The sequence below is a fragment of the Oncorhynchus tshawytscha genome, linkage group LG26, assembly GCF_018296145.1.
Source record: "Oncorhynchus tshawytscha isolate Ot180627B linkage group LG26, Otsh_v2.0, whole genome shotgun sequence".
NCBI classification, from domain to species: domain Eukaryota; kingdom Metazoa; phylum Chordata; class Actinopteri; order Salmoniformes; family Salmonidae; genus Oncorhynchus; species Oncorhynchus tshawytscha.
Genome location: NC_056454.1, coordinates 25,729,479 through 25,753,168, shown reverse-complemented (window position 1 = coordinate 25,753,168; position 23,690 = coordinate 25,729,479). Strand labels below are relative to the sequence as shown.

General features: G+C 42.2%; 1 protein-coding gene across 4 annotated transcripts in view; it reads right to left on the bottom strand.

The window, feature by feature from the left end:
- Positions 1-8,965: 8,965 nt before the first annotated feature.
- Positions 8,966-23,690, bottom strand: part of LOC112225422 (OX-2 membrane glycoprotein) — a 30,661-nt gene continuing 15,936 nt past the window's right edge. For all 4 annotated transcript variants that reach the window (XM_024389382.2, XM_024389383.2, XM_024389385.1 and 1 more), the window contains exons 6-7: positions 19,931-20,035; positions 8,966-10,672 (exon numbers count right to left, since the gene is read on the bottom strand). In XM_024389382.2, the coding sequence (XP_024245150.1) occupies positions 10,662-10,672; positions 19,931-20,035 (116 nt within the window). In that variant the 3' untranslated portion in view covers positions 8,966-10,661. The remainder of the gene's footprint in view (positions 10,673-19,930; positions 20,036-23,690) is intronic.

Here is a 23,690-nt window from a genome sequence, read left to right as displayed (position 1 = left end):
CATCGGCACACAGCCTCCTGATGACAAACGGAACTCTGCCTTCCTCGGATATCACAGCTGGAGGTCAAGGGTCAAACCACCAGACCCCTAGAGAGTCCCCAAACCCCCCCATATTCCAACCCCCCCATGATGAATGTTCAGAGTATGCAGCCATCCGAGTCCACTGAGCCCATAGGCTCTGAAAGAGACCTCATCCAGACCATAACGACACAGTGCTGCTGACTGTTTTACTGTTTAAGTTGTCTTCTTTGTTGGATCTTCTCACTGAAAAAGAGGAAAGCTGAACATATTTTGTGGATGAAAATGTCACTCCTTGGGGAGATTCATATTTTTTTTATACATATATAAAACTAACACACACTCTTCCTGGTGTCATGGAAATGTTGAGCAGTGTGTTAACCGCAGTGCAGCAGTATTTCAGAGAATAAAATGTGATTTAAAGATGGGGGGGGTAGGAGGATCGGGGTGAGACAGGTGGGCAAGGGTTAGAGCTAGAGAATATGTGCTTCTGAGTGTGAACCCTCCTTCACGTCACACCTCAGAGTTAGAGGAGCAAAAATAACACCCGTTAGCAGTGTGTATCACAAAGGTTATCTCACACATAATGATGATAAACCATCATTTGTTATTGACTATCAAAATATATATTTTAATGAAGAAACCACTGAGCCACTTTGGTGATTATTAGTGATGATTTGGGGATATAACAGGGAAAAATAACTCATACCGAACATTTTATATCCCTGTGTGTAACTAAGTGTGTGTGCCTTCGTCTATATGTCTGTATATGACTTACTCAGTATGAGTGAGTGAGTGAGTGAGTGTATGTATATGCACAGATACACGTATTAGTATGCTTGTGCTGGCTACAGGTTGGGGGCTTTCCATGGTTTATGTAAAATGTTGAGCCCTATATGTTGACCATATAGCCGAAACAGTGAGTCCCTGTAAATAGATGTTCTCCCTCTTGAGACAGTACGGAAATTCAATTTGAATGTAATATGAATGTAATGTGAGTGCATATGACTGTCTCTATGGTCATAGGAAGACAGAGGTAATAGTTTGCATAACTGCAAAATGACGTGGGTGTGGCATGATTGTAATAACGACATTTTTTTCAGTGACAAATTCCAGTCTCAGTTATTGTCAATTAATTTGAAACATGCTCGTTTAACACCTCAAAATAAACAATTCTGCAAGTTAAGGGTACATGATTACTATGCAACAACTCAATTACAATACAGTGTCCTTCAACAGAGAATAGTGCCAGAGAAATGTCCCTCATTTTATTATGAAATTGCGACATAGACCATTATTACCACTTGAAGTAAGAGTGGCTAGTTTTTGAGAATGTGAAATAAAGCTTGGGTCTAATGTCTTTGGTTCTACATTGCTTCTGCTTGTTGTGTTCTGGTAAAACCCTGAGCGAGAGGTTACTGTAAAGTACTGTGTTGTGACCTAGTTTAAAGGAAGTGCTGGGAACAGACCACCACCACAACAAGATGGTAATTTGTATTCAAAGCAACTCACTACTCACTATTTGTCACATGCCAAATATAACAGGTGTAGACCTAACAGTGAATTGTTTACTTACAAGCCCTTAACAAGCAAAGCTTAAAGAAGTTAAGAAAAAAAAAGAAAAGTAAAATTGAAAATAAAAGTAACAAATAATTAAAAAGCAGCATTAAAATAACAATAGCGAGGCTATATACAGGGGGTACCGGTACAGAGTAAATATGCGGGGGCACCGGTTAGTCGAGGTAATTGAGGTAATATGTACATGTAGGTAGAGTTAAAGTGACCATGCATAGATCATAAACAGAGAGTAGCAGCAGCGTAAAAGGGGTCTGGGTAGCTCTTTTATTAGCTGTTCAGGAGTCTTATGGCTTGGACTAGAAGCTGTTAAGATGCCTTTTGGACCTAGACTTGGCCCTCTGGTACCGCTAGCCATGCAGTAGCAGAGAGAACAGTCTATGGCTGGAGTCGTTGACAATTTTTAGTGCCTTCCTCTGACACCTCCTGGAATAGAGGTCCTGGATGGCGGGAAGCTTGCACCAGTGATGTACTGGGCCGTACGCACTACCCTCTGTAGTGCCTTGCAGCTGGAGGTCGAGCAGTTGCCGTACCAGGTAGTGATGGAAACAGTCAGGATGTTCTCAATTGTTACGGCTTTCCTCTTCCTTAATGAAGACTGAACAAAAAAATAAACGACAATGTGAAAAAACAAAACCGAAACACTTCCGTATGGAACAAAACACTGACACGGAAAATAATCACCCACAACTCAAAAGTGAAACCAGGCTACCTAAGTATGGTTCTCAATCAGGAACAACGATATACAGCTGCCTCTGATTGAGAACCATACCAGGCCAAACACAGAAATCCCATATCATAGAAAAAGGAACATAGACAACCCACCCAACTCACACCCTGACCATACTAAAACAAAGACATAACAAAAGAACTAAGGTCAGAACGTGACATCAATGGTGCAGCTGTAGAACCTTTTGAGGATCTGAGGACCCAAGCCAAGTCTCCTGAGGGGGAATAGGCTTTGTTGTACCCTCTTCACGACTGTCTTAGTGTGTTTGGACCATGATAGTTTGTTGGTATTGTTGACAGCAAGGAACTTGAAGCTCTCAACCTGCACCACTGCAGCCCCATCGATGAGAATGGGGGCATGCTTGGTCCTCCTTTTCTATGGCCCACAATCAACTCATGTCTTGATCACGTTCAGGGAGAGGTTGTTGTCCTGGCACCACAGGGCCAGGTCTTTGACCTCCTCTCTATAGCCTGTCTCATTGTTGTTGGTTATCAGGCATACCACTGCTGTGTCATTGGCAAACTTGATGATGGTGTTGGAGTCGTGCCTGGCCATGCAGTCATGAGTGAACAAGGAGTACAGGAGGGGACTAAGCACGCACCCCGGCCCATCAGGAAGTCTAGGATCCAGTTGCAGAGGGAGGTGTTTAGTCCCAGGGTCCTTAGCTTAGTGATGAGCTTTGAGGGCACTATGGTGTTGAACGCTAAGCTGAAGTCAATGAATAGCATTCTCACATAGGTGTTCCTTTTGTCCAGGTGGGAACGGGCAGTGTTGAGTGCCCAAAGAGATTGCATCATCTGTGGATCTGTTGGGGTGGTATGCAAATTAGAATGGGTCTAGGGTTTCTGGGATAAAGCACTTCATGGCTACAGTTGTGAGTGCTACGGGTCAGTAGTCATTTAGGCAGGTTATCTTAGTGTTCTTGGGCACAGAGACTATGGTGGTCTGTTTGAAACATGTTGGTATTACAGACTCAGTCAGGAACAGGTTGAAAATATCAGTGAAGACACTTGCCAGTTGGTCAGCACATGCTCGGAGTACACGTCCTGGTAATCAGCCTGGTGGGCAGGGTGGTGCCAGAAAATTAACCTATCCCTCAACGTAACCAAGACTAAAGAGATGATTGTGGACTACTGGAAAAGAAGGACCAAGCATGCCCCCCTTCTCATCGACGGGGATGTAGTGGAGCAGGTTGAGAGCTTCAAGTTCCTTCGTGTTCACATCACCAACAAACTAGAATGGTCAAAACACACCAAGACAGTTGTAAAGAGTGCACGACAAAGCCTATTCCCCTCAGGAAACTAAAAAGATTTGGCATGGGTACTCAGATCCTCAAAAGGTTCTACAGCTGCACCATCGAGAGCATCCTGACTGGTTGCATCACTGCCTGGTACGGTAACTGCTCGGCCTCCGACCACAAGGCACTACAGAGGGTAGTGCGTACGGCCCAGTACATCACTGGGGCTAAGCTGCCTGCTATCCAGAACCTCTACACTAGGCGGTGTCAGATGAAGGCCCTAAAAATTGTCAAAGACCCCAGACACCCCAGTCATAGACTGTTCTCTCTACTACCGCATGGCAAGTGGTACCGGAGCGCCAAGTCTAGGACCAAAAGGCTTCTCAACAGCTTCTACCCCCAAGCCATAAGACTCCTGAACAGGTAATCAATTGGCTACCCGGACTATTTGTATTGTGTCCCCCAAACCCTCTTTTACACTGCTGCTACTCTCTGTTTATCATATATGCATAGTCACTTTAACTATACATTCATGTAGATACTACCTCGTTTAGCCCGACTAACCGGTGCCCCCGCACATTGGCAACCCAGACTATCTACATTGTGTCACGCCACCCACCACCCGCCAACCCCTCTTTTACACTACTGCTACTCTCTGTTTATCATATATGCATAGTCACTTTAACCATACCTACATGTACATACTACCTCAATTAGCCCGACTAACCAATGCCTGTATATAGCCTCGCTACTGTTGTAGCCTCGCTAGTGTATATAGCCTCGCTACTGTTATTTTTCACTGTCTTTTTACTGTTGTTTTTATTTCTTTACTTATCTATTGTAAACCTAATACCAATTTTTTACTTAAAAATTGCACTTTTGGTTAGGGCCTGTAAGTAAGCATTTCACTGTAAGGTCTACCTACACCTGTTCTATTCGGCACGCGTGACAAATAAACTTTGATTTGATTTATTCATGTTGTTGTTCAGCCACAACTCGGTGAGACATAAGATATTACAGTTTTTATTGTCATGTTGGTAGGATATACGTGATCGTAGTTCGTCTATTTTATTTTCCATTGATTGTACGTTGGTTAATAGGACCGATGGTAAAGGTAGATTACCGGATCCTAACAAGACACCCAGATCTTCGTCCAAAATGCCACCTTCTCTTTCTCCTGCGAATGACGGGGATGAGGGCCTTGTCGGGCGTCTCAAGTAAATCCTTACCGTCTGACTCATTGATGGAAAAGTATTCCTCCAGTGTGGGGTGAGTAATCGCTGTCCTGGAATCTAGAAGGTCTTTACGGTCATAAGACACGGTGGCAGAAACATTATGTACAAAATAACTTACAAATAACACGAAAAAAACATACAGAATAGGTTACGGGATCGTAAAACGACAGGTTTCTCATTCGGTGTCACTGACTAAACCATTGCCTGCGCCATGTGGACGTATTGGTTATTACAGCATAAGGCTCCACAATCATTATTTATTTAGATAAAAACAAGGACATTAGGACCTGCTGAGACATGAGGACATACATTATAAATTAAGGGGGTTTATATTATAGTGTAATTAAAAAGGCCACCATCAAAGCGTTAATGAATCTCCCTTTATGTTGGGCTGAATGGAATTCATCCTCCTAATATGAGCGTATGTCAGTCACTGCCTCTGACCTTCTCCCTTGGAACGAACACATACATAAAATTGGCCCATGCTCTAATATCTGCCTGTTGGTCTTATCTGCAGGCCTGGACACACTAGTGGCTGTGTGTGTTTTATTTAGTGGACAAAGCCCTCTTTCAGCCACCAGAAGGATGGAGAGAATGCACAATTGAGGGAGGGGTGGTAGATGGGGACAGCTGGAGAGACATGGCAGACTGGAACCGGACTGAAGTCATTCTTTATGACAGAGCAGAAAAGGTGTGTGGGAGGCATATTACTGTGGGTTTCGTACATAATCAATCCAAGCAGCACATTAGAATAAATCTCTTAGTATAAGGGAAGCTGTTTGCGTCACTGGAGTCCAATGCAGCATAATGGGAGGAAAACATGAGAATCTTGGCAGATTCCAAACCTTATACTGGTGGAGAAAGTATCCAATCTTCTTGTGTCTACAATGAGCCTGTGAAAACTGTTACAGCTGATTATTACTAGTTTGATTGTTATTATTATGTTTGATTTAGTTCTGAAGACACACAATCATATCCCCAGCCTTGCTAGAGGCTCTATTACAAACATTGGAAAAAAAGGGTGCAGAACTAAAACACTCCAACTCACCTTCACTGTAGAACTGTCCTTACAGATTGATGCTGGACGATTTGCAGCTGTGACTGTGTTCTCCAAAGCTCCGTACCCCTCTCGAACCCCTGGCTCAGGATAAAACAGACTTGGAGCAAAGTGCATATGGAAGCCAGATCTGAACAAACAGCAGCCAAGAGAATACCTCCACCTTTTTCTCTTTCTCTAAGGTTATTACAGGTGTACAGAGACTGCACCCAGAATTCCATTCGAGGCACATAATCAAAAACCTCCAGAAAATATTTCAACTTGACATTTTCCGTGTAAATTGCAAATGTATTCAATAAGCAATAACACACTACGCCTATTTCTAATTTCTTTATTTTACATTTCATTGACATCATACATTTCCAAGCAACAGCATCTTCCTTCATACGGGGGGAGCTGTGTTAACCTTTAATGTGGTTAGTTGCATTTCTGCATGTGAAGTGACTGACATTATGAAAAGCATGTTACCTGGTAAGACAGCCCTCTACACACATATTCAATGCTTACATCCCGGATCACAGCAGTCAATGTATGGAGTAGAAATAAACATCCGAACAAGTAGTGATGTGTATGACGATTCAGAGAAATACCAGACGATGCAATATGATAGCAAACCATGACAGTTTTCTCCTAAAAAGCTAATCAACCTTGACTGCTTCATGTCCTACGTTTATACAAGTTAATAAAATAAGGTCAGTATATCATGAAGCTTGAATCTGCAGAGACCTAATAATACTGATGACCTGGCCACTTTAAAATGCGTTGGTGGCTGGGATTCAGAAGGAAAGCCCCCCCCTCCACACACACATTTTATTTTTAAACACCCCCTAGCAGTACTGGCAGCCAACCAGCCATAATGAATTCCTCAGAAGGCACCCACAGAATCTCACCATTGCGTATTCTACTAAAAATCACATCAAAACATCTGACCATTGAATCTGAAAACAGATTGCTGTCCCCAGGCCACCTGGCCGTGGGTGTCCCCAGGTCAACTGTTTTGCCTGCGGCTATGGAACCCTGACCTGTTCACCAGACGTGCTACCTTGTCCCGGACCTTCTGTTTTCAACTCTCTCTCTAACCCTGAATGATCGGCTATGAAAAGCCAACTGACATTTACTCCTGGAGGTGCTGACCTGTTGCACATTCTACAACCGCTTTGATTATTATTATTTGATCCTGCTGGTCATCTATGAATGTTTGAACATCTTGGCAATGTACTGTTATAATCTCCACCCGGCGCAGCCAGAAAAGGACTGGCCACCCCTCAGAGCCTGGTTCCTCTCTTGGATTCTTCCTACAGTTGAAGTCGAAAGTTTACATACACTTAGGTTGGAGTCATTAAAACTCATTTTTCAACCAGTCCACACATTTCTTGTTAACAAACTATAATTCTGGCAAGTCAGTTAGGACATCTACTTTGTGCATGACAAGTCATTTTTCCAACAATTGTTTACAGATTATTTCACGTACAATTCACTGTATCACAATTCCAGTGGTTCAGGAGTTTACATACACTAAGTTGACTGTGCCTTTAAACACCTTGGAAAATTCCAGAAAACTATGTCATGGCTTTAGAAGCTTCTGATAGGCTAATTGACATCATTTGAGTCAATTAGAGGTGTACACGTGGATGCATTTCAAGGCCTACCTTCAAACTCAGTGCCTCTTTGCTTGACCATGGGAAAATCAAAAGAAGTCAGGCAAGACCTCAGAAAAATAACTGTAGACCTCCACAAGTCTCGTTCATTTTTGGGAGCAATTTCCAAACGCATGTGGGCACCACGTTCATCTGTACAAACAATAGTACGCAAGTATAAACACCATGGGAACACTCAGCCGTCATACCGCTCAGGAAGGAGACGCGTTCTGTCTCCTAGAGATTAATGTACTTTGGTGCGAAAAGTGCAAATCAATCCCAGAACAACAGCAAAGGACCCTGTGAAAATGCTGGAGCAAACCGGTACAAAAGCATCTATATCCACAGTAAAACGAGTCCTATAAATCAACATAACCTGAAAGGCTACTCAGCAAGGAAGAAGCCACTGCTCCAAAACCGCCATAAAAAAAACAGACTACAGATTGCAACTGCACATGGGGAAAAATATCAAACATTTTAGAGAAATGTCTTCTGGTCTGATGAAACAAAAATAGAACTGTTAGCCATAATGACCATAGTTATGTTTGGGGGAAAAAGGGGAGGCTTGCAACCCAGAGAACACCATCCCAACCGTGAAGCATGGGGGAGGCAGCATCATGTTGTTGGGGTGCTTTGCTGCAGGAGGGTCTGGTGTACTTCACAAAATAGATGGCATCACGAGGAAAGAAAATGATGTGGATATATTGAAGCAACATCTCAAGAAATCAGTCAGGAAGTTAAAGCTTGGTCGCAAATGGGTCTTCAAAATGGACAGTGATCCCAAGCATACTTCCAAGTTGTGGCAAAATGGCTTAAGGACAACAAAGTAAAGGTATTGGAGTGGCCATCACAAAGCCCTGACCTCAATCCTACAGAAAATGTGTGGGTGCAACAGTATCGACTTTACGCCCGTCCCCTAGCCCCGACCTGGGCGCGAACCAGGGACGCTCTGCACACGTCAACAGTCACCGTCGAAGCATCGTTGCCCATCGCTCCACAAAAGCTGCGGCTCTTGCAGAGCAAGGGGAACCACTACTTCAAGGTCTCAGAGCAAGTGACGTCACCGATTGAAATGCCACTAGCGCGCACCACCGCTAACTAGCTAGCAATTTCACATTGGCTACATGGGCAGAACTGAAAAAGCATGTGCGAGCAAGGAGGCCTACAAACCTGACTCAGTTACACCAGCTTGGTCATGAGGAATGGGTCAAAATTCTCCCTAGTTATTGTGGGAAGCTTGTGGAAGGCTACCCTAAATGTTTGACCCAAGTTAAAGGCAATGCTACCAAATACTAATTGAATGTAAACTTCTGATCCACTGGGAATGTGATGAAACAAATAAAAAGCTGAAATAAATTTCTTTACAATTATTCTGACATTTCACATTCTTAAAATAAAAGTGGTGATCCTAACTGACCTAAAACAGGGAATTTTTACTAGGATTAAATGTCAGGAATTGTGAAAAACTGAGTTTAAATGTATTTGGCTAAGGTGTATGTAAACTTCTGACTTCAACTGTAGATTCCTGCCTTTCTAGGGAGTTTTTCCAAGCTACAGTACTTCTACATCGACATTGCTTGCGGTTTCGGGTTTTAGGCTGGGTTTCTGTATAGCACTTTGTGACATCGGCTGATGTGAAAAGGGCTTTATAAATAAATTTGATTGATTGATCTGAAAACACACACATGCTGACATTCTTACTTATAACCACATTTATTCATCCTCAAATGGCTATAAAATAATTTTATCTGACCATAGTCTACCACACACTCTCCAACCCTGCTACAGTTCTGAGTAAGAGGTCTACAGTTGGACTGAGATTTGGGCCCAGATTCACAAAACAATCTTTAAAAGGAAATGTATTCTTAAGTGCAATTTTGTCTTCACTTTATACTGAAAAAAAATACAAAAAGTTACTATTCCTCAATAAAGTTATTGAAAATGTTCTTAAGTTTCTTCCTAAGGAAATTGTTAAGAAATGTGATTCTTGAAAATAAAGTCAGTGGATTTCTTCTTGGAAATGTTCTTAATTCCGAGATAGCTAAAGCCTGCTCTTAAATGGATGGAAGTGAGAAGATAAGATAATGAAAGCAATTGAACATGTTTACTTGACTCAAACTTCATCTGAAAGTTCCAGTATTGATTGTTTTTATATCCCCCACACCCAATTTTCTCTCCAGTTATCGCAGTAAGAAATATGCTAATAAGATTGCCCTTGCCGGCAAGATAGCGAGCTAGTTCAGTTGCTTAGCCACAATCATCTTAAAAAGATATGAGACGTTCGTAAGAAAAGCATGAATCTTAAGAAATATTTGAGGATTTGTACTAACAAACCTGTTTTTTTTCTTAAGAAGCTTCTTAAGTTTTGCGTTTGAAGTGTTTTGTGAATCTGGGCCCTGGGGTTGAAAGCTTACAGATGGCCTATGAGGCTATGATAAATTAAGAGTACAAGTAGAGTAGAATCAAGAGTAGAATCAATATAATGTATTCTGGGGGATTCAAACAGGGTAGGTCTTCCACAAGAGCTGCGTTGCAGTGGTCTAAAGTGGGACATTAAAGTGTAAAATCCAACACAATAACTTTCCTCATCTGCATTCAGTGTATCGTAAGACATTAGGATCACTGAATACTAAAATGTATTTTCACTTCATTCAGCGTTTTCCCACAACCTCGGTCCATTAGGTCGTGAAAACCACATTCATCTTGTGAACATACTTAAAAATGGCACAATGAAACCAAGGCAGTTACAAGAACAAAATACTTCATGATAGATATGGATAACAATTAGGGTTGCCGGAGGACAAGGTTAGGTTCAGATCTGTTTTGTTCTGTGGTGATCATACTGTCCAGTATTCACAAAATAGTCTGAGTGGGTGTGCAGATCTAGAATCAGGTCTCCTCAGTCAAAATTATCTAATTCATTATGATCTAAAAGGGAAATCTGAATGCATATCAGCACTTCTATTCTGAAACACTTCAAGCTTGTGTATACGAACCATTGTTACTAAACAAAAGATGTTGTGTTGATGGATTCAGTTTCTCAGTGACCCTGTGATGTTGGTCACGACAGATTGTATTCTGTGCCGCCTTGAGGTGGGCCTTGCTTCACTTCTGAAAGTGCAGTAGAATGTTGAGGAACAGTCGCTGAGTGGCTGAGTTTCACTTCCTCCTTTTAGACTCCATCTGTGCAGAGGAGAGAGCGAGGGTGAGAGAGGAAAGAGAGAGATACGATACACTAAAGCAAGTAGACCAAAATTACCACTAGGCTACCCTGGGGCGGCAGGGTAGCCTAGTGGTTAGAGCGTTGGACTAGTAACCGGAAGGTTGTGAGTCCAAACCCCTGAGCTGACAAGGTACAAATCTGTCGTTCTGCCCCTGAACAGGCAGTTAACCCACTGTTCATAGGCCGTCATTGAAAATAAGAATTTGTTCTTAACTGACTTGCCTGGTTAAATATAGGTAAAATAAAAAATAAAAATAAAAAACATGATATAATAACTGTAAATGAAATTAACAAGGTCAGATAGAAGTCAGTGCTGGGTCATTGGGTTCAGATGGACAATGTGTGATAGAGGCTCCATAACGCAGTGAGACCAACCAAGCATTTAAATCAAGTTTGCACTTCAGGCCTATAACTGCCTCTGAAAGTGTGTTAACCAGTATCAAGGAAACACACGGACAATCAACACATAAATTCTCCCCTCTAATTTACTGACACTGTGTGAGGACTCTGGGAAGGTTTCGGAGACTTATTCTGTCTCATTTTAAAATCAGAATATTGTACTCAATTAAACGTGTTATACAGTGTTAAACCCATCTAAACCTGGCTGGCAGTCTGACCATGGATCTCCACCACAAATGTCTGTCTTATACTTGTACCCACAGTTATTTGTTATTGTCCCCATACGATCCTTTGTGTATAATATCTCCATTCTCCATAGAGCCATAAAGTGGCAATGCTAAAACCAGCGATGAAACAGAGGTTCATTTAGTTTACCCCACAGAAAGAGGCCAAAGGTAGGGCAGCAAGTACACTACAGGTACTTTATTACTTTATTTTGCGAAAGCAGCAGCTTCTCCTCCTGGGGTCCACAAAAAACATGACATAATACAGAACATTGATTATCAAGAACAGCTCAAGGACAGACCTACATGAATACAATTTTAAAAAACATAACAGAGACAAACTATCAAGGTGAAATAGGGGAGAGACGTTGTGCCGTGAGATGTTGGTTCATCTTTTTTTTAAACCAGGTCTGCTGTTCATTTGAGCAATATGAGATGGGAGTTCCATGAGATAATGCCTGTACATTATAATGAACACTTTCTTGAATTTATTCTGGATTTGGGGACTGTGAAAAGACCCATGGTGGGGTAAGTGTGTGTGTCAGAAATGTGTGTAAGTTTGGAATTTTCAACACATGAATGTTTCTTATAAAAATAGGTGATGCAGTCAGTATTTCCTCAACTCTTAGTCAAGAGAGACTGGCATGCATAGTATTTATATCAGCCCTCTGATTACAATGAAGAGCAAGACATGCTGCTCTGTTCTGGGCCAGATGCAGCTTAACTTGGTCTTTCTTTGCAGCACTTGACCACACGACAGGACAATAATCAAGGTAAGTCAAAACTAGAGCCTGTAGGACTTGCTTTTTGAAGTGTTGTGTCAAAAAGGTAGAGTATTTCTATTATGGACATAGTGCATTTGTTAAGTATTCAGACCCCTTGACATTTTCCAAAATTTCTTACATTACAGCATTACTCTAAAATGTATAGATTTTTTTCCCCCTCATCAAATCTACACACACAATAACCCATAATGACAAAGCAAAAACAGAATGTTCAGAAATGTATAAAAAAATCTAAAACAGAAATACCTTATATCTAGAAGTATTCAGAACCTCAATATGAGACTCGATATTGAGCCCAGGTGCATCCTGTTTCCATGAATCATCCTTGAGATGTTTCCACAACTTGATTAGAGTGCACCTATGGTACATTCAATTGATTTGGATAGAATCACACCTGTCTATATAAAGGTCCCACAGTTGACAGTGCATGTAAGAGCCAAAACCAAGCCATGAGATCGAAGGAATTGTGCGTAGAGCTCCGAGACAGGATTGTGCCGGGGAAATGATCTTGGGAAGAGTACCGAAACATTTCTGCAGCACTGAAGGTCCCCAAGAACAGTCGTCTCCATCACTCTTAAATGGAAGAAGCTTGGAACCACCAACACTCTTCCTAGAGCTGGCCACCCAGCCAAACTAAGCACCATCCCTACGGTGAAGCATGGTGGAGGCAGCATCATGCTGTGGGGATGTTTTTCAGTGGCAGGGACTGGGAGACTAGTCAGGATTGAGGGAAAGATAAACAGAGCAAAGTAAAGAGAGATCCTTGATGAAAACCTGCTCCAGAGCGCTCAGGAACCCAGACTGGGGCGAAGGTTCACCTTCCAACAGTACAACGACCCTAAGCACACAGCCAAGACAACACAGGAGTGGCTATGGGATAAGTCTCTAAATGTCCTTGAGTGGCCCAGCCAGAGGCCGGATTTGAACCCAATCGAACATCTCTGGAGAGACCTGAAAATAGCTGTGCAGCAACGCTCCCCATCCAACCTGACAGAGCTTGAAAGGCTCTGCTGAGAAGAATTGGGAAAAACTCCAAATACAGGTGTTGTGATGTGACTAAACATTAATCTGATTACTTTTATGTATCGAATCAACAATCTAAACTCAGCAAACAAAAAAACATCCTTGCACTGTCAACTGTGTAAATATTTGTATGAAAATAAGATTCAACAACAGACAAACTGAACAAGTTCCACAGACATGTGACGAACAGAAATGGAATAATGTGTCCATGAACAAAGTTGGGGTCAAAATCAAAAAGCAACAGTCAGTATCTGGTGTGGCCACCAGCTGCATTAAGTACTGGAGTGCATCTCCTCCTCATGTACTGCACGAGATTTGCCAGTTCTTGCTGTGAGATGTTACCCCACTCTTCCACCAAGGCACCTGCAAGTTGCCGGACATTTCTGGGGGGAATGGCCCTAGCCCTCCCCCTCCAATCCAACAGGTCCCAGACGTGCTCAATGGGATTGAGATCCGGGCTCTTCGCTGGCCATGGCAGACCACTGACATTCCAGTCTTTCAGGAAATCACACACAGAACGAGCAGTATGGCTGGTGGCATTGTCATGCTGGAGGGTCGTGTCAGGATGAGCCTGCAGGAAGGGTACCACATAAGGGAGGAGGATGTCTACCCTGTAACGCACAGCGTTGAGATTGCCTGCAATGACAACAAGGTCAGTCCAATGATTGCTGTGACACACTGCCCCTGACCATGACAGACCCTCCACCTCCAAATCAATCCCGCTCCAGAGTACAGGCCTCGGTGTAATGCTCATTCCTTCGACGATAAACGCAAATCCGACCATCACCCCATGTGAGACAGTGAAGAGCACTTTTTCCCAATTCTGTCTGGTCCAGCAACAGTGGGTTTGTGCCCATAGGCGACGTTGTTACCGGTGATGTCTGGTGAGGACTTGCCTTACACAGGCCTACAAGCCCTCAGTCCAGCCTCTCTCAGCCTATTGTGGACAGTCTGAGCACTGATGGAGGGATTGTGCGTACCTGGTGTAACTCGGGCAATTATTGTTGCCATCCTGTACCTGTCCCGCAGGTGTGATGTTCGGATATACCGATCCTGTGCAGGTGTTGTTACACGTGGTCTGCCACCGTGAAGACGATCAGCTGTCCGTCCTGTCTCCCTGTAGCACTGTCTTAGGCGTCTCACAGTACAGACATTGCAATTTATTGCCCTGGCCACATTTGCAGTCCTCATGCCTCCTTGCAGCATGCCTAAGGCATTTTCAGGCAGATCAGCAGGGACCCGTGGCATCTTTCTTTTGGTGTTTTTCAGAGTCAGGACACTAAAGAGGCCTTTCTACTAAATGTTCATAACTGTGACCTTAATTGCCTACTGTCTCTAAGCTGTTAGTGTCTTAATGACCGTTCCACAGGTGCATGTTCATTAATTGTTTATGGTTCATTGAACAAGAATGGGAAACGGTGTCTAAACCCTTTACAATGAAGATCTGTGAAGTTATTTGTATGTTTTTTAGTTTTTTATACACTTGGAACTACACTCACAGTAATCATAATACTTTGCCCGAAACGCCGCCCATTTTGGGTAAGAAGTAATTCATGTATTTGTGTGTTTGGATGTCCTCCTTCGCCGTTTATCTCTATTGCACCCAGGCCTTCGTGGAAATGGTTCCGTTGTCCTTCTCCTGAGCTCTTAAGTGTAAGGGTCTGATTGTCCACAAGAGGTCACAATGTCCTTGTCCTGAAGTCTGAAGCAGACTAACAGGGTGGTGTTCACTTTCACTCCCAGGAAGAGGCGCCCTCTGAAGACAGCTAATCAGCAATGTCGATGATCCCCAGTGGACTGATGAGAGCAGTGTAGTTGACGATGATTTGAAGAGAGGAACAGGATGGTTCTACTTATTCACTTTCTTAGAAAGTAGCTGTTCTAAGTACTCAGCCGTAACATTGATTGTTAGAGATGCTACTTTGTCATCTTCACCTCGTGTTGGTTTTCAGGGTCACAACTAATGGAGACCTAACCTGCAGCTTGAGTCCTTCTGGTCCCATATGTTAATTCTCAACTAATCCTTTCTACACTCTGGTAAAAAAAGGGGAGTTTCCATCACGCTGATACACTCTGACCTCCCTCGAGCATGGCTACTTACTGGGATAAAGTATCATGAAAATCTGATTTCATTAGAAAAACTAAAATCACATTCCTACCTTAACAAAACATTATCATAATCTTTGAAATTTCCGACACAGCGTAAAGGATGAAACCCTGACATTTACAGTGTGCATACGGTTCAAGTTACAATATTTTCGTTATAACATTTTTTATGACATTACAAAATCGACATTTGTATTCCATAGACCACCTCTCATCATTCCCCACATTCGGATGTTAGGAATATTGTTCCGGTGTCCACTTTTGGACGTTAGAGTTTTTGGGCAGCAAAAAGTCTTTGTAACAAAAGGACGTTCCAATCACCAACTAACATTCCAAAACTAAAAGCTAAAAAGGGTCCTCTGCTGCATAAGTTTACAACCGGGTGTGAGGGACCTCTGCGGGTGAGAGGGATCTGGTAGAAGTTGATCCATGGTAACCTGATATTTGGATCCTCATACGAGAGTCATGACACAGGTGTGCCAAGCTTGTAGCATCATACCCAATGAAACTCAAAGCCATAATCGCTGCCAAAGGTGCTTCAGCAAAGTACTGAGTAAAAGGTCAGAATTCTTATGTAAATGTGATTTCAGATTGTTATTTTTTATAAATGAGCAAAAATGTATAAAAACCTGTTTTGCTTTGTCATTATGCGGTATTTTAGAACCTAAATATATTCACTCACAAGCTTAGCCTTTTGTTAACAACAATGTCATCTCAGATTTTCAAAATATGCTTTTCAACCATAGCTACACAAGCATTTGTGTAAGAGTATTGATAGCTAGCATAGCATTAAGCCTAGCATTCAGCAGGCAACATTTTCACAAAAACAAGAAAAGCATTCAAATAAAATCATTTACCTTTGAAGAACTTCAGATGTTTTCAATGAGGAGTCTCTCAGTTAGATAGCAAATGTTCAGTTTTTCCAAAAAGATTATTTGTGTAGGAGAAATCGCTCCGTTTTGTTCATCACGTTTGGCTAAGAAAAAAATCTGAAAATGCAGTCTCTACAATGCCAAACTTTTTACCAAATTAACTCCATAATATCGACAGAAACATGGCAAACGTTGTTTAGAATCAATCCTCAAGGTGTTTTTCACATATCTATTCGATGATAAATCATTCGTGGCAGCTGTGTTTCTCGAAGCAAACGAAAAATACACGCAGCTGGAGATTACGCAATAATTGCAACAGAGGACACCATGCGGTATTTGCCTACAAATACATCACAATGCTGTCGACACCTTGGGGAAACGACAGAAAGTCTAAGCTCATTCGTGACCCATACACAGCCATATAAGGAGACATTGGAACACAGCGCATTCAAAATCTGGGGCACTTCCTGTATGAAATTTCATCTTGGTTTCACCTGTAGCATTAGTTCTGTGGCACTCACAGACAATATCTTTGCAGTTTTGGAAACGTCAGAGTATTTTCTTTCCAAAGCTGTCAATTATATGCATAGTCGAGCATCTTTTCATGACAAAATATCTTGTTTAAAATGGGAACGTTTTTTTTTATCCATAAATTAAAAGAGCGCCCCCTATATCCAAGAAGTTAATTACCAGATTCAGCTGAGGTCCAGAGCTTACGGAATGATTTGTACCAAATATAATTCTTAGTTTTAGAGATGTCCAGGATAGGTTTATTACTGGCCACCCATTCCAGGATTTAATGCAACCTCTTGTTAACCTCTGTAGGGTATGTGGGATGCTAGCGTCCCATCTGGCCAACATCCAGTGAGATTGGAGAGCGCCAAATTCAAATACAAAAATGCTCATTACAAAATTTCAGAAAACAAAACATATTTTACATAGGTTTAAAGATTAATTTCTTGTTAATCCAACCACGGTGTCAGATTTATAAAATGCTTTTCGGCAAAAGCATACCTCGCCCAGAACATACCTAGTCCAGAACATAGCCCAGTTGACAAATTATTACAAACAGTAACCAGACAAAAAGCGTTACAAAACTCAGAAATAGAGATAAAATTAATCCCTTGCCTTTGATGATCTTCATATGGTGGCAATCAGAAGACATTCATTTACTCAATAAATGTTCCTTTTGTTCGATAAAAAGTCTCTTTATATCCAGAAACCGTTTTGTTCACACGTTTTCTTCAGTAATCCACAGGCTCAAACGCAGTCAAAACAGGCAGACAAAAAAAATCCAAATTGTATCTGTAAAGTTCATAGAAACATGTCAAATTATGTTTATATTCAATCCTCAGGTTGTTTATAGCCTAAATGATCTATAATATTTCAACCGGACAATAACTTTGTCAATATAAAAGGTAAACAAGAAATGCACTCTCTCGAGATTGCACATGAAAAAGCTCTGCGACACGGTATGGTCCACTCATTCAGACTGGTCTTACTCCCTCATTTATAAGAATACAAGCCTGAAACAATTTCTAAAGACTGTTGACATCTAGTTGAAGGCATAGGAACTGCAAATTGAGTCCTAAGTCAATGGATACTGTAATGGCATTGAATAGAAAACTTTTTTTTAAACTACTTCCTGAATGGATTTTTCTCAGGTTTTCGCCTGCCAAATCAGTTCTGTTATACTCAGACACCATTTTAACAGTTTTGGAAACTTTAGAGTGTTTTCTATCCAAATCTACCAGGTATATGCATATCATATCTTCTGGGCCCGAGTAGATGCCATTTAATTTGGGCATGCTTCTCATCCAAAATTCTGAATGCTGCCCCCTACCCTAGAGAAGTTAAGGGTTTCAGTGACTTCATTAGGTGTGGTTGCTGACAGGTATATGGTTGAGTCATCAGCATACATGAACACACAGGCTTTGTTTAATGCCAGGTCATTGAAAAAAATATTAAAAAGAGTGAAGGGCCTTGAGTGCTGCCCTGCGACACCACACCTTACATGTTTGACAGAGAGTCTTGCATGAAAGAAAACCTGAGTTCTTAGATAGATTGCCATATCGTGGATTCAGAGCAGAGGTTGAAAAGCCATAAAACATGTTCTCTCAAAAACAGGTAATGGTCATTAATATCAAAGGCTGCACTGAAATCTAACAGTACAGCTCCCACAATTGTCGTAATTGTAAATGAGAACTTGTTCTCAACTTGCCTACCTGGTTAAATAAAGGTGAAATAAAAACAATCTTCTTATTATCAATTTCTTTCAACCAATCATCAGTCATTTGTGTTAGGGCAGTACATATTGAGTGCCCTTCTATATAAGCATGCCAAAAGTCTGTAGTCAATGTTTTTACAGAGTAATGTCATTGTATTTGGTCAAACACCATTTTTTCCAAAAGTTTGCTAAGAGCAGGCAACGAGCTGATAGGTCTGCTGTTAGAATCAGTAAGGGCCGCTTTACACCTCTTGTGTAGCGGAATGACTTTGGCTTCCCTCAAGGCCTGAGGACAAACACCTTCCTCTAGACTCAGATTAAAGATACAGTATGGCACATAGCTGACTCTATGGACACTCCTACCATCCTCGGTAGCTTTTCAGGTTGAGTGCAGGTAACTGGCAAGCAGACTCAATTCCCCCCCATGTGGAGTTAGGATGGTAGCTTCTTGTATTGGTTCTCTGTACCATTTAGAAGAACTATAGCATCTAAAACAGCTATATCTGGCCAGCTGCAATGTTTCATATTTGTATTTACTCTAGTGACTGGAAACAGCTGTCAGCATAGGGACATGGACAGAGTTCAATTCCTCCAACTCACAAGTCATGCCTGGCAATTTTAAGAGCCAGGAATGGATACACCTTTGTCCCCGTTTCTGGTTATATTTAGCAAACAATGGTCCTCTTTACTTTATAGCATCATAAATCATACAAATGCCAACCTCAGGTTCAATATTTTCAAGGATGCATAATTCCATAACCCTTTTGTCCCCCGGTATCACACTTCCTTTTGCCTTCTGGCACACAATTGGTTCACTTAAATCCCAGGGTGTTTCCATGCCTACTGTACATGCTCAAACACACACAATTAATGAAGGTGATAATGACCTCAGATCCATCTTCTATTGTACTATGAGGGCGTTTCCACACACACACACACACACACACACACACACACACACACACACACACACACACACACACACACACACACACATACACACACACACACACACACACACACACACACACACACACACACACAATAAACCTCTCATCCAAACAGTAGTATTGTACTATGAGGGTGGCACCAGCCACACCCACACCGTGGTATCATAAACCTCTCATCCAAACAGCAGCGACCAGGTCATTCAAGATGAACTTCCTCTGAAATGAATGTCAAGGTGGTGAGGCAGTCAGGAAAACTTCCAACACATGCAAGAACATACCAGGAAACTGAAGGACCCGGAACAATATACTGTAGTACTCACACAAGAGAAACACACAGGACAAACACACTGTAGTTACACAATTCCCACAATACGCACAGAAACACACCCTGATTGATTTCTGGAGAAAAACCATATCGCAGCTGCATGGAATCATGGTGGTGACAACTATTAGCCTGAGCGCTCAAAAATAGCCAGCAAGGTCAATGAGGTCAGAACATTTCTCATACAGAAACCGAGGAGGACCTTTCTCCCGCTTTCCTCTGGGACAGAGTTAAAAAGTATTGTTCTTGGATAAGGACTCTTATGGCTGTCCATTGAGATCGGTCGATGGAGGGGGATACACACACTCACCGTCTTCTTTCCGCAAGAAACACTTCCAGAGGCAGAAGCAGAGACTTATGACCAGCAGAGCAGCTACAGTGGTCACCGAGATCAGGATGGTCAAAGCTGTCCCAACTAGACAGGGAGGGGGGAGAAAGAGTGAAACAAGTGAGACAGAGGATCGAGAGACAGGATCGAGAGACAGAGGATCGAGAGACAGATTCAGTGAGCGAGTGAGAATTGAGAGAGGAAAAAAATCTGGCAACAAATCAAACTTCATAAAAGTATCAAGAATGTTAATTGGTTTAAACAGCTTCAGATTAACATAGTTTTCATTTCATTATGTACAGTCTCCTCCCAAATTATTGGTACAATTGATAAAGATGGAGCAAAAAGTACAAAAATAAACAAAACAAATACTGAGCTACGGCATATTGTATGCAACAACAAAAGAATGGGAAATTATATTATTTTACATTAATACAATTACTTTGAGAGAGATTTTGTTGAACAAGTAATACAACTAATCTCAAACAGATAGGTGTAATTATTATCAGCACACCTAAATATTCATATTAATAAAATAAAATCACTAATAACATAGTAGTTTAAATTAATCTCAGTTTAAGAAACAGCAGAATTGTGGCCTTCCATGGCTTCCCGTTTCACTGGGGTATAAACCCTTGTCATCCATTATCATGGGGAAAGGCAAAGAACAAACAAATGTAGACATTTACATTACATTTAAGTCATTTTGCAGACGCTCTTATCCAAAGCAACTTACAGGAGCAATTAGGGTTAAGTGCTCTGCTCAAAGGCATATCGACAGATTCTTCACGTAGTCGGCTTGGGGATTCTAACCAGCAATCTTTCGATTACTGGCTCAACGCTCTTAACAGCTAGGTTTACATGTCCTTCATAAATCCAACAATGGGTAAAAAAAATGTTTTGATATAAATAAATATACCACTTACCATTACCATTACTAGGGTAATAATAAGAAATTTAAAACCACTGGAACTGTGGTACTTGCTGTAAAAGGACGCATATGTACAGTATCTTGTCCTCACACAGTTCGGAAGGTGGTTTAGGAGGCAAAGGATATCCAAGGGCCACAGATACAAATAAAATCAAATTGTATTTGTCACATGCGCAGAATACAACAGGTGTAGATCTTATAGTGAAATGCTTACTTACAAGCCCTTAAGCAACAATGCAGTTTTAATAAAATACCAAAAAGAAAAACGAATAATTAAAGAGCAGCAGTAAGTAACAATAGCGGGGCTATATACAGGGGGTACTGGTACAGAGTCAATGTGGGGGCACCGGTGGAGAGGTAATTGAAGTAATTATGTACAATGCAGGTAGGATTATTAAAGTGGCTATTCATAGATAATACGAGAGTAGAAGCGTTGTCGGGGGGTGTAAATTGTCGATGTAGCCATTAGATTAGATGTTCAGGAGTCTTATGGCTTGGGGGTAGAAGCTATTTAGAAGCCTCTTGGACCTAGATTTGGCGCTCCGGTACCGCAGAGAGAACAGATTTGGCACTCCGGTAGCAGAGAGAACAGTCTATGACAAATGTGGTTGGAGTCCTTGACAATTGTTAGGTCCTTCCTCTGACACCGCCTGGAATATATAGGCCCTGGATGGCAGGAAGCTTGACCCCGGTTATGTACTGGACCGTACGCACTACCCTCTGTTGTGCCTTGCAGTCAGAGGCCGAGCAGTTGCCATACCAGGCAGGGATGCAACCAGTGCTCTCGATGGTGCAGCTGTAAAACATTTTGATGATTTGAGGACCCATGCCAAATCTTTTCAGTCTTTAGGAAGAATAGGTTTAGTCATGCCCTCTTCACGACTGTCTTGGTGTGCTTGGACCATGTTAGTTTGTTGGTGATGTGGACGCCAAGGACGCCAAAGCCCCGTCGATGAGAATGGGGGCGTGCTCAGTCCTCCTTTTCCTGTAGTCCACAATCATCTCCTTATACTTGATCACATTGAGTGAGAGGTTGTGGTCCTTGCACCACACGATCAGGTCTCTGACCTCCTCCCTATAGGCTGTCTCGTCGTTGCCGGTGATCAGGCCTACCACTGTTGTGTCATCGGCAAACTTAATGGGGGTGTTGGAGTCGTGCCTTGCCGGACAGTCATGCGTGAACAGGGAGTACAGGAGGGGACTGAGCATGCACCCCTGAGGGTCCCCCGTGTTGAGGATCAGCGTGGCAGACGTTGTTACCTACCCTTACCACCTGGGGGGCGGCCCGTCAGGAAGTCTAGGATCCAGTTGCAGAGGGAAGTGTTTAGTCCCAGGATCCTTAGCTTAGTGATGAGCTTTAAGTGCACTATGGTGTTGAATGCTAAGCTGTATTCAATGAATAGCATTCTCATATAGGTGTTCCTTTTGTCCAGGTGGGAAAGGGCAGTGTGGAGAGCAATAGGGATTGCATCATCTGTGGATCTGTTGGTGCGGTATGCAAATTGGAATGGGTCTAGGCTTTCTGGGATAATGGTGTTGATGTGAACCATAGAACTTTCAAAGCATTTCATGGCTACAGACGTGAGTGCTACGGGTTTGTAGACATTTAGGCAGGTTACCTTAGTGTTCTTGGGCACAGGGACTATGGTGGTCTGCTTGAAACATGTTGGTATTACAGACAGACGAGGAGAGGCTGAAAATGTCAGTGAAGACACCTGCCAGTTGGTCAACGCATGCTCGGCGTACACGTCCTGGTAATCCATAAGGCCCAGCGGCCTTGTGAACGTTGACCTGTTTGAATGTCTTATTCACATCGGCTGCGGAGAGCGTGATCACATAGTCATGCGGAACAGCTGATGCTCTCAAGCATGTTTCAGTGTTACTTGCCTTGACGCGAGCAAAGAAGTTATTTAGCTCGTCTGGTCGGCTCGTGTCACTGGGCAGCTCTCGGCTGTGCTTCCCTTTGTAGTCTGTAATAGTTTGCAAGCCCTGCCACATCTGACGAGTGTCGGAGCCAGTGTAGTATGATTAGATCTTAGTCCTGTATTGAAGCTTGCCTGTTTGACGGTTCATCGGAGGGCATAGCGGGATTTCTTATAAGCTTCCGGGTTAGAGTCCCACTCCTTGAAAGCGGCAGCTCTGTAAGAATGTTGCCTGTAATCCATGGCTTTTGGTTGGGGTATGTATTTACAGTCACTGTGGGGACGAAGTCATCGATGAACTTCTTGATAAAGCCAGTGACTGATGTGGTGTACTCCTCAATGACAACGGAAGAATCCCGGAACATATTCCAGTCTGTGCTAGCAAAACAGTCCTGTAGTTTAGCATCTTCATCTGACCACTTTTTTATAGACCGAGTAACTGGTGCTTCCTGCTTTAATTGTAAGCAGGAATCAGGAGGATAGAATTGTAGTCAGATTTGCCAAATGAAGGGAAAGCTTTGAGAACTACAGAACTTGTCGCATATTGGGGTCTCCAAATCTACAATTAGACGCAACCTGCACACCAATAGGTTTTCTGGAAGGGTTGTCAGACAAAAAAGGCTTAATTGGGAGCAACCAAGAATGTAAAATGCTTTGAGTTTGCTAAACGGCACTTGCACTAGGATGGGAACTCGGTGCACTGGTCAGATAAGTCGAAAATATAGTTTTTGGTCACGTACACCAGCAGTGGGTTTGGCATCGACAAGGATGCCTGTGCAGAAAATAACCTAATATCTACAACAAAATATGGTGATGATTTTTTTATCTTATTGGGCTGGTTGCCTCTGAAAGGAAGCTGAAACTTGCAAGACAACGACCCCAAACACAA